The sequence below is a fragment of the Schistocerca piceifrons genome, chromosome 1 (assembly GCF_021461385.2).
Source record: "Schistocerca piceifrons isolate TAMUIC-IGC-003096 chromosome 1, iqSchPice1.1, whole genome shotgun sequence".
In the NCBI taxonomy this organism is placed as follows: Eukaryota; Metazoa; Arthropoda; class Insecta; order Orthoptera; family Acrididae; genus Schistocerca; species Schistocerca piceifrons.
Genome location: NC_060138.1, coordinates 607,415,088 through 607,427,588, shown reverse-complemented (window position 1 = coordinate 607,427,588; position 12,501 = coordinate 607,415,088). Strand labels below are relative to the sequence as shown.

At 43.6% G+C, this 12,501-nt stretch overlaps 1 protein-coding gene across 2 annotated transcripts in view; it reads right to left on the bottom strand.

Moving 5' to 3' along the window:
• The window catches only part of LOC124801333 (GTP-binding protein Rhes-like), a 454,864-nt gene that overhangs the window by 13,682 nt on the left and 428,681 nt on the right, over nt 1-12,501 (bottom strand). For both annotated transcript variants that reach the window (XM_047263065.1, XM_047263066.1), the window contains 2 exons: nt 9,811-10,234; nt 129-500 (listed from right to left, as the gene is read on the bottom strand). In XM_047263065.1, coding sequence (XP_047119021.1) covers nt 129-500; nt 9,811-10,234 — 796 coding nt within the window. The remainder of the gene's footprint in view (nt 1-128; nt 501-9,810; nt 10,235-12,501) is intronic.

The window sequence follows — 12,501 nt, the reverse complement described above, 5'->3', positions numbered from 1 at the left end:
GATGCACCCGTGACTTTGCTCCGTTTCATGGGCTCTCCTCCACCTTCGTGCAACAGCCCCCCGCAGCTAGTGATTGCGGTGAGCAGCACCTTAAAAGAGAAAGGGAAGCAGACTGCAGCGTTGCGCACCTACGAGATGCAGCAGGAGTTGCGCTTCCCCTGGCGCTCGCGGATCTGCTGCAGCTGCTGCAGCTGCTGGGGGGACGGGAAGTGCGAGCCAGCCGCTCCCGCCGCCGCCGCCGCAGCCGCCGCCGCCGCCGCAGTCGCCGCCGCGGCCGCGGCCGCCGCCTCCTGCTGGCCCTGGTCCACCGAGATGGAGTGGCGCGCCAGAGACTGCTTGCGGCGCCGCCGCAGCGCCGGGCTCAGGTTGTACTTCACCTTGGCCTGCGCCAACAGCTCCTTGAACACCTCCGTGATGTTCACGTTGTCCTTGGCCGACGCCTCCACGAAGCCGTTCTCCCAGTCCACCGTCACCACCGACTCTGTCGTCTCGCGCTCCACCTATCGCAGCAAAGACGGAGCAGGAAATGGTACCAAATATATGAGAGATGAATACGCTTTACAAAGTACAGTGAAACGTCCATATTCAGATACAGACTGCCACTAAACCACCTCAGTCTCATTTCAGACAGATAGGGAAACTTATATTGTCATTTTTAAGTGCGTATCATTACTTTTGTAGATTTTGTCCGTTTATGCAAGTAAATAAAAAAGGTCAATTGTTTGACGAATGAAAAAAGGTATCGCTAGAAATTACAGAATGGATTTTTGTCCGAATTACCACAGCCAAACGAAGAGTCGGAAATAGACGAATGGGGTATCAAATTAACCAACGTAAGGTCTAGTTTTCCAGTGAAAGATTTAATTGTTTGGAAGTAATGGTAATTAAGAATATCGTAATTAGTGACTTGATGGAAAATTTTTATTCGAATTTTCATAGGCAAACGAAGAGCAATAAATGGATAACTGCAACATCAAACTGACCATCGTAATTTATAGTCTTCCAAGAGAAAATTTATTGCTTGATAATAATGAGGCTAATTATGAAAATCTTAATTACTGATTTGAGAGAAAGACGTAACGATTTTTTCCGAATTTTTGTGTCCAAATGAAGAGTCGTAAATGTACAAATGTGGCATAAAATTGACCAGAGTGAGGTCTAATTTTCCAAAGAATATTTATTTGCTTGAGGGTAATCGGGATATTTAAGAAAAACTGAATTATTAATATCAAGAAATAGTGTAATACACGGTGTCCTGAAGATAGTTTAATATTTGAAGAGCTCACTTTCTTGGCCTTAGGAATTCAGCGCGCCAGCCGGAGTGTCCGAGCGGTTCTAGGCGCTACAGTCTGGAACCGCGCGACCGCTACGGTCGAAGGTTCGAATCCTGCCTCGGGCATGGATGTGTGTGATGTCCTTAGGTTAGTTATGCTTAAGTAGTTCTAAGTTCTAGGGGACTGATGACCTCAGAAGTTAAGTCCCATAGTGCTCAGAGCCATTTGAACCATTGGAATTCAGCGCTCCTCGGGAGCAGACAGTGCGTTCTGTATGCGAGAATTTTACAAAAACGTTGATTCGGCGACTGTACCACGGAGGAAACGTTGCAGTGATCGTCGATTGCATAATGTAAATGAGGCTCCCAGTGTTCCTCTTATCCGGAAATGGATCAAAACGTTTGAGGAGATCGGTTCAACACTGACCAACCCGAAATCCGGGCAACCAAGGTCATCCAGAACGGGCGAGTCTTCGGAGATAGCATATCCGCCAGTTCGTGATGTTCCTAAGCTCTCCATTAGCATGGAAGTTCTAGAAATGTGCGTAGATCATCACTGCACCGAATTCTCCATGAAGACCTTGAACTGCAGCCTAACAAAATCCAGCTGGTGCAAGAATTAAAGCCTCAGGGTGCCAGACATAGGCTGCAGTTCGTTAATGAAGTGACTGAGTGCCCTTCACTTAACAACACTTTGTTTTCTGACGAGGTTCATTTTCGCATGAACGGTCACATCAACAAGCAAAATAACCGCTACTGAAGTGTAATGAATCCTAAACAGAACCATGAAAAACCGCTTCATTCGCCAACATTTTATGTGTGGGCTGCGATGTCGTCCCGAAGAATAATTGGTCCAGACTTTTTCGGGGACGAGAGCGGTAGTGCAGTGAATTCGGAACGTAATGTGATGACGTTAAATGATTTTTTGGTGCCTGAATTGCAGAACTTTCATGGCTATAATGCGAAAACATGGTTTCAGTAGGACGGGGCCACAGCGCACTTCTCCAATGCGTCTATTCTGCGAGTTCGTGAAATTTTCTCTATCAAATTGATCTCCAGGAGGGGTGACATAAGTGGGCCCCGTGCAGTCCATACGTGAGCCCCATGGATTTTTTTCTATGCAGATACGTCCAATATAAAGTGCTTGTCAATAATTAGATTTACCTGGAGCAACTAAAAGAAAATATCCGTAGCGAAGTGGCCGCTATCTCAGTGTTTACGTACCGAAGCCTCAGACAAAATTTTGTCCATAGTTTAAATGAGGCATTCTGGATTGCATTTAAATGACATTAAGAAGCAGGTTCCTAAACTGGATATTTGAATAGTAAATAAAGATTTTGTCAACGGAATTCATCCTCTACTTCGACACATCAAACAAAACTTCCTTTTGAGACACCCTTTCACGCACAGTTGCTGCTAGCTGTGTATATGAAGTGTCAAAATGTCCATCCCTTCGACATCTAGCTATTTTACGCACTCATATAAAGTTACATTCCGCTGATACTGAAGATTAAATAACAAATACTGAAATAAAAATGTTTTAAAGGAAACGGTTAAACTTTTTTTGGAACTATTTGCCTAAAAGTGAGAAATAAAATAGATTATATGAACTATTGATGCGTCTTTGAATAATGCTCGTAATCGTTTATAGCAAATGGGACGCCAGCTGAGAATTCGAAGTTAACTTTGAATCATATAACTTTAAAGAGTAATAGAGATATGGCTCTGGTGGAATACGTAGGCTGTGTAGTCTCACTTGCTGTACATAATTTCGAGCATCATAAAACGTTGGGTCACATGCTCCACTGATTTATTTTGTTTCTTACTTTTAGACAATGCATTCCACAAAACATTTGAAAGTTTTATTCAATTGCTATACTACGCCATACGTGTTTCGCTTCGCTTTATTTACGAAGCGTCTTCAGTAATCTATAACACATGTTGGTTGCATACTTATAAAACTGTGTTTCCAGTATTACGGTTATTTCAGTAGACTCCTATTGGTAGCTAAAAAACGAGATTCTGGAGCACAAGATTCGTAGCGTTTAATTGCTGTTTGATTCCACCTATGAGTTTTTGGGTTCTCGTTAACACATACATGTCATCCCACCTTGTTGTCCTGTGTAAATAAAGATGTCCAATTTTTAGTGTTTGCGGCAGTAATCTATGTCCTAACTGTAGGTAGAACTCTGATATCAGAGCGCAGAACTTCGGCATACCTGGAGTTTCCTGTCATCTGCGTAGTTCGCCATGTCGTAGTTACAACAACTTTCCGTCGGTCTGTACGCGATAAAGAATTCTTTACGTATTTCTAGCTTTGAACTTTACATCAGCTTGTTATGTAATAGGCTGACGCAGAACCAGACTCGAAAAGTATTTTCATTGTCCGTTGTCGTGAAATTTAGTGTCATCCACGTTGTAACTACGGAAAAAACGAAATACGATCATCTTCACGACTGGCACGCTCACACAGTTGACGTTCGACATCCAAATAGCACAGAGAACATTTGTTTGCGGGCATATTTCAATTATCATACAGACACTTCTACACAAAACAGAAGACGATCGACACAGCGACAGCTGGAAACATTGTAAACAGTGAAAACAGACAATCACAACTTTTTTTTAGAATAAAAATACACACTCTGAAACTGAAGCGTTTAGCTGAAATGTGCTCTCAAACGGTGGTGTACGCAGGATGCAACGAGGTGCGATTCCAGGGTAACACATATGTTTTAACGGGATCAAAATATCGTAAGTAGCATCAAACAGCAATCTAACCTTACAAAACTTGAATTTCAAAAACTGGTTTCTTACCTTCAAAAAGAAAACACCGAAAAAACTGGAACATCATAATATATCCGGAAAAGCGTTTGATGCATGCGTACGTCAAACATATGTCACAGGCCAGTGGGCCGTGTGGCCGAGCGGTTCTAGGCACTTCAGTCCGGAACTGCGCAGCTGCTACGGTCGTAGGTTCGAATCCTGCCTCGGGTATGGACGTTTGTGATGTCCTTAGGTTAGTTAGGTTTAAGTAGCTCTAATTCTAGGGGACTGATGACCTGAGATGTCAAGTCCCATAGTGCTCAGAGCCATCTGAACCATCTGAACAGGCCAGTGAGGACGATTCGTAAATAAAAAGAAGCATAACGCGTATGGCATAAAAACAAACAAAAAAAAGGTTCAAATGGCTCTGAGCACTATGGGCCTTAACATTTGAGGTCATCAGTGCCGTAGAACTTATAACTATTTAAACCTAACTAACCTAAGGACATCACACACATCCATGCCCGAGGCAGGATTCGAACCTGCGTCCGTAGCGGTCGCGCGGTTCCAGACTGAAGCGTCTACAACCACTGGGCCACAATGGCCGGCTCTAAAAACAAACAATCTGCCATTTATTTGCACAGATAAATCACAACATCAAGGGAAAATAATATGTTCATAGATACTAAACAGCAGTAACACTGAATTTGAATAAGTTTAAAACTACTAATAATCAAGTACCATGCAAAATGCGAATATTAACTCAACTGACGTGCTTATCAAACTAGCTCAACTTATTTCCTGAAGGACGATATGAAACTTGTGTTTGTTATGATCACTTTTGTTGTAGCTAGTGCTGAGTGTACTTAATATCTCAGCAGCCTGTCGCATCATACTGGAAAAGATATCAGCCTCTCGTAGCGATTGTTTATTCAGTGACAGGTGGACGAACAGATAGTGTCAGTGAAGCGTACTTAGACTAGTAGGCAACGGAAGCGAAGTTTTAGACGTTAGACAGGCTTGTTCAGAACACCCAACTCAAGGGTTATAATGATTGGTTTTTATTTTAAGAATTATGATATGACTTGATGTGAATGTTTCTGGATGATAGACTGATCTTGTAAGAATGATAAATATCACTTTAATGTGTCATTAGGGGATAAACTGAATATCGGATCGCTTTACTAAAGTAAAAAGAAGAAAAAAGAATTTAAAGGCATGTATGTATTTCACAGATAATTCATTAAGTAACTGATGCGTGCGTTACATTAAAAAAAAAAGGATTTTCTGGTCCTTCGGCTCAGGTGTAATTGTGTGTAATACGAAGAGATGTGAAATCTTCATGTCAAGAACTTAGCCCACTCAAAGAAGACAAAAAATGGAAAAGCGTCGACAGGGGGAAAAATTCGCGTAGTCGCTAATTTTTGTCTAGTAGTTGGAGGTAGTGTCATGAACAACATCCTATAAATCTTGACCAGTGGGATGTTAGCGTGAAGGTGGGAGGAGGGAGGTCGTTTAAAGGTAAATTTTTTATATTTCTCTGGAACATCTCGAAAACTACGGCTTCTACTGAACATGTTTCCCAAGACACTACATCAGATTTCCCACAAAAAAGGTTTTAATCGTATAAAGTTAGTGTTTATTTTAAGGAAAGTGGGTTAAGAACAAGTATTAGATGTGTGTATCACATCTAAATGTAGTAGAACCGAATTAAGGGGTAAAATGTGTTTTGGGTTTTATTCTACAGCAGATACCAGTTGTATCTAAGTACAAAACCAATAAGGCTGAAGACAGCTATCGAGAATCTCAATTCCGACCAGGGTGCACTATCAGTATGTGCGCCGGATATATGATTAATACTCAATCTATCCAAAATCCAAGTGGTACTGGTCATTCTAGGCTCATAAGCTCGAAATATCGGGAATCCCTACTGTTAATCCTAAAAGTGACAATTATCAACTTCTCTCCGTCTGCAAAGAGTGTAATAATAATATTAGATGAAAATATAAATTGGACTGAGCGCGTAACTGCAATGTGCAAGCAGGCATCAGCATACATCTCTCCATCCCCTATCTAATTGTAAAAAACCCGCCCCTCTTGACCTGGAAAAGAAACTTACAATTATTGACTACAGTGATGTTAACCTGCACGATCTTTCTCAGGAAAGCTCACGGCGCCTGGAACTGCTTATGAACGCCTGTGTGCGTTATATCTGTGATGTTCGACTCTTTGGTCGTATTTCACCCTGGTTTCGAACAGACAAGCGCAGAGATTTCCATACTCTCTGTTTCCTGTACCATCTTATCAACGTACACTGTCCCTTAATCTCTCCTCGACAGTAATGCTCTTCTCTGAACAACATGGCAGAAACACCTGTTCTCAGCAGAGCAAAAGCCTTTCTGTCCCACTTCATCGCTCAGCCACTTCCTTGGACTGCTTCTCAGTAGCAGGAACCTGACTCTGGAATAATATCCCTCATTATGTTAGAGAACTGAATAACATATCCAGCTTCAGAAGATAGTTTACGACGTATCTGCTAAAGCAACAATAATAATTACCATGTCCGTGGATGCAGTCGTTAGCCGGCCGGGGTGGCCAAGCGGTTCTAGGAGCTACAGTCTGGAACCGCGCGCCCGCTACTGTCGCAGGTTCGAATCCTGCCTCGGGTATGGATGTGTGTGGTGTCCTTAGGTTAGTTAGGTTTAAGTAGTACTAAGTTCTATGGGACTGATGACCTCAGAAGTTAAGTCCCATAGTGCTCAGAGCCAATTTTTGCAGTCGTTATCTTTGTAAATCCTTCTCTCCAACCAGTTCTTTCTCATTTCCCAGTATTTTTAGCTGGTGCAGTCTCCTTATATTTCATTTCTCCAAAAGTCGCTAAATCAGAAATCATCTACTTTATACAAAAATAAATTCCTTTTACATCTGCTACTATCATTGCTGTTATTATTGCCGTTACTATCATTACTGCTGTTATTATCAGTGGCAGCAGCAGCAGCAGTAGTATGAGTACTGACAGTATTCTTTTTTAAGTTCATAGTCAGTATTATTTACTCACATTTTAACTATAGACACTCAAATCAATTTAATACTAGTTTTCATATTCAAACTGTTATTTCTTAGGTAGCTATGATGTAAAAAAGATACTCTATGTGTGAAACCCTGTTCCGACGTAAGAGAGGGTCTGATGGCCCTAATCAAATCAGGTTAAATAAAAAAATAAATACATTTCATACCCCTTTACAACAGTGTTCAGACATTTACGTAGATTGTGTCCAGTGTGTTTCTTACGTTTGCATTATTAGTAACTCACATATGTGTATTCCATTTAGTGCTTAGCCATTTTCCGAAAAATAAATGTGCCTGGGCAGAATACTGTTTCGCCCTCGATTCATAAGGCGAGCTGTGGAAGATTCGGTACAGCTTTGTGAAACACGCTTTAGTGTGGTAGTGCGATAAGAGAGTAGGAAATCGCCTGTTCGCTCTTCAGATTTGCAGACCTTTGAAAGAGGTAAATGCATGACCACAATTCACCGACATACCTTCCCTCACAGTACTAACCTCCGTTGTCCCCTTCCACCCTGCTAAACCCCAGAACACAGATTATCCGTTGATACGGTTCTGTTGTATTTAGATGTGGTAGACCCTAGTAATATTTCTTCTTAACCTTCTTTTTTTAACAATAAACGTTAATTTCATGCATAAAACTTTTTTTTAAGAATCTGCGATATTCCATCTCCTGCAGTGCTGAAATTATTAGTACTAGAGAAAAAAATGAAACGATGTTTTTACTTGAAAATTCAGTGTAGTTTGATTTTATGCTGGGAATCATTTTCGCTAGAAGCCGCTGTTTTCGACATATTTGAGAATAGCATGAAAATATTATCTTTAAACGACCCCACCTCTCCCAGCACCCCCGCGCTCACACGCCACTGGACAGGATTTTTAGTATCATGTCGATGACACTCCCTTCTAAAACTGTCACCTACATGAAATTTTTCTCCCAATTTTCCTTCGTTGACTAACTAGGGAAAATGAAGTTCTGTGTCTTACGAGTCTACAGCGTACGCGCATTCTTCCGGACACACACAATATCAGAGTGCTGAGAGTGGCACCAAATCATCTCTGTGGTGATCTAGTGATTTCAGGGACTCCTCTTGTTTACTTCTGTCACTGGCCGTCGTAAGCGTAAGTGTAGGCTGCTTGTTCCACCACAACCGAAGAATAGGACTCAGAATGGTACCGAACAATATGAGACACTCGCCTTTATTCCAAGGCCTTTCATTCTTATGACGATTGCAGCTCCATTCTATATCAAGCTAACAAGAGGGGATTTTGGTTTGAGGTTTAATTGCTTTTGAGGTTACTAAGATTTTCTCTCCCTCGCTACATGACGTTCATCATTGTATATCATTCATCTTATACCGTGAAATTTGTACTGAAATGAAACATGGGGAATGGTTGAGACGAGGAGTCTTCGCAATTGTGAAACGATAATTCCCTGTGTCTGTGGCATTTACGCCACTCAGGTGACCTTTCGAGAGCTTCCAGCACGTAATTCGCAGTCAGGGCGACAAAGAACACACTTTGAGTGAATCTAGTAGAGTTTGTGTAGTTTTCTCAACGGCAGAATTTGTCATAACTACTTGGTTATGCAGGCGCCCTGACAGTTTCTTCGAATCCTGTGGCTAGTTCTTTGCACAATCTGTCCCCACGTGGTTCACAAATGGAGATAGCTATGCCGTATGCCAAGGGCAAGTCTCTTAGTTACTTATTTGTATTCCGTCTATAGACAGGATATTAGACGCACTGTAAAAGTTTATATTTATTGTTAAAGCGAGAACGGGGTCCCGGGTTCGATTCCCGGCGAGGGCAGGGATTTTCACCTGCCCCGAGATGACTGGGTGTTGTTGCGTCGTCTTCATCATTAAACCGGCCGCTGTGGCCGAGCGGTTCTAGGCGCTTCAGTCAGGAACCACGCGGCTGCTACGGTCGCAGGTTCGAATCCTTCCTCGGGCATGGATGTGTGTGATGTCCTTAGGTTGGTTAGCTTTAAGTAGTTCTAAGTCTAGGGGACTGATGACCTCAGATGTTAAGCCCCATAGTGCCTAGAGTCATTTTTTTTGTTAAATGTTAACTGTTTCTATCTTCTGTTGCACTTAGCAATGCAGATATCAGACGGCACCTCATCGACTAGCACGAGACGTCAGTAGTAGTGTGTCACTATCGGCACGTACTGGTAATTGTTGCCCTTCTTGTCGACGTTGCTCTCGAAAATGCTCGTCATTGACGTCGCGACAAAACCTACTTTCATTACGAAATGATTGGTGCCACTCGTTCCATTTGCGTCTCTCGCGATGGTGTCACAGGCGAGCTGTTAGAAATAGCTTCTAGTCTGATGTACTCCACGGATGAATGTGCATACTACAGCCACCCAGAACCAGGACAACGAACATATCCAGCTTAACACACACACACATCTGACATTTAACGTCCAAAGTACAGTGCGAATAACATGGAAACTAAGCTATAATCTTGTCTCACTTCTCAACTACTGTTGCCTCCGTAACACAAACGATTTGGGTCACACATTTCCAAGTGGTATGACAGTATTTGAGCTCACACAGCCCTTGACAACGGACTCGTAGCCCGAAAGCGTTTGTGCTTTAATAAAATATGTCACACTGCCCTTACATCAGGGACTGCAATTATTCCGAAATAAAGGAAATTTGGTGGTAGATTAGCTCACGTTCTCGATCGCTGAGACTCACCTCTCGGTGCTCCTCGGCGAGGTCGATTTTGTTGCCGACGACGACAATAGGAGCCGGCGTTCCCGCCTTCGTCTCGAGGATCTGGTCCCGCAGCACGCGCGCTTCGTCGAACGTCTCAGCGTCGTTGACGTCGTAGACGAGGATGAAGGCGTCCGCCGACGAGATGGAGAGAGCGCGCATGGCGGGGAACTCGTACGCGCCGGACGTGTCGAGGATGTCGAGCGTGAGGCGCACGCCGGCCACGCTGAACTCGCCGTGGTGCATCTCCTCCACCGTGCGCTTGTACTTGTCCGAGAAGGTGCCGTACAGGAAGCGCGAGATGATGGACGACTTGCCCACCTTGGCGGCACCCATCACCACCACCTTGTGTCTCGTGCCGGCGCCCGAGGTAGCTTCTGTGTCGGATTCGCCTCGTTTTGTCGACCTGGAAGCAAAGGCGATGCATAACAGACGTGAATAGTAAGACAAGAACTCGTGAAATTTTATTATCGCAGTATAAACGTGCTTCTTTAGTATCTGCAAACGTTTGAACGAATGCAAAATATAATAATGTTGCTGATCTAGAAGCAACACTATTGTTCAGAGTTCTTGTAAATTAAAAAGAATCAATAAAGTCTATACTACTTTGTACTAAGTGATCTGAAGACGACAGTTCAAATATCTGAAGCTACACTCATGCTCATAAATTAAGGAGAATTGCAGAATGTGGTGCCACAAAACTGGCACTAATAGCATAGGCACATAGGGAACACACACGACAAAGATCTGTAAGTCACGGTGGGTGATAAGTTGAGAAAACCGTCCCGAAACACATGTGGTACAAAACGCCACTGTTTCCTGCGCATGTACCCTGACATCAATATGGGATATGATCACCATGCACACCTACACAGGCCGCACTACGAGTTGGCATACTCTGGATCAGGTGGTCGAGCAGCTGCTGGGGTATAGCCTCCCATTCTTGCACCAGTGCCTGTCGGAGTTCCTGAAGTGTCCTAGGGGTTTGAAGATGTGCGGTGACACGTTTATCGAGAGCATCCCAGACGTGCTCGATGGGGTTTAGGTCTGGAAAACAGGCAGGCCACTTCATTCGCCTGATATCTTCTGTTTCAAGGTACACACCTCCATGATGGCAGCTCGGTGGGGTCGTGCGTTATCATCCATCAGGAGGAAGGTGGGACCCACTGCACCACTGAAAAGGCGGATATACTGGTGCAAAATGACGTCCCGATACACCTGACCTGTTACAGTTCCTCTGCCAAAAACATGCAGGAGTATACGTGCACCAATCACAATCCCACCCCACACCATCAAACCACGACCTCCGTATAGGTCCCTTTCAAGGACATTAAGGGGTTGGTATCTGGTTCCTGGTTCACGGCAGATGAAAACCCGGCGAGAATCACTGTTCAGACTATACCTGAAATAGTCCGTGAATATAAGCTGGGACCACTGTTCCAATGACCATGTACTGCGTTCTTGACACCAGGCTTTACGGGCTCTTCTGTGACCATGGTTCAGTGGAATGCACCTTGCAGGTCTCCGGACGAATAAACCATGGTTTATGTCTGTTCACTCGTCTGTAGACTGTGTGTCTGGAGGAAACTGTTGCAGTAGCTGCGGTAAGATCCCGAGCAAGGTTACCTGCAGTACTCCGTGGCCGTCTGCGGGCATTGATGGTGAGATATCGGTCTTCTTGTGGTATTGTACACTGTGGACGTCCCGTACTGTAGCTGCTGGACACGTTTTCTGCCTGCTGGAATCGTTGCCATAATCTTGAGATCACACTTTGTGGCACCGGAGGGCCCATGCTACGACCTGCTGTGTTTGACCAGCCTACAGTCGCCCTAGTATTCTACCTCTCATAACGTCATCAATATGTGTTTTTTGAACCATTTTCAACACACAGTCACCATTAGCATGTCTGAAAACGTCTGCATGCTTACTCGCTACTCTGTACTCTGACACGCACCAACACACCTCTGCGTATGTGGACTGCTGCCAGCGCCACCGTGCGACAGCCGCAGGTCAAATGCACCGCTTTGTCATGTCCCGAGGTGATTTAAACTCGCAAACCGCCCACCAGGGCGTTGTTTCACCATGTATCAGGATTATCCTTAATTTGTGAGCATGAGTGTAGTTATCAGTGGACAAATAGTTGTGATCTTGGCTAACAAAGTGTTCTGTCAAAAAACTACAGTATTGTTAAAAAGCGTAGAGAAGGAATTCATCTAAAATTAAGAAGAGTAATTAAGGACTTTATTTATGTATTTTCTGGCATATTTCTTTCATTCTCTCAGAGTCTGGTTATGACTTTATTTCTAAATCTGCGCCTACACAGTTTAATGAAAAGTATCCGGACTGCTGGATATTTATATCGCGTGTATACGACCTTCGCCTTTATGACGGCTAGAACTCTCCTGGCGACAATTTTTATGAAGGAATTGAGGCTCATTTTTCCTCAAGAGCGTAAACCAGAGAAGGTAATGATGTTGGACGCTCGGGTATCGAGCGAAGTCGCGTTTCAGTTAATCCCAAAGGGGTTCTGTAGCGTTCAGCTGTCCGTAAACCATTGCCTCACAGATGCTGCGTTATAACAGGGTATATTGTCATGATGATTTAAACATCATTATCTCCGCACTATTCCTCTACTGTACGCAGCACACAATGCTGTAAAATGTATTCATATCC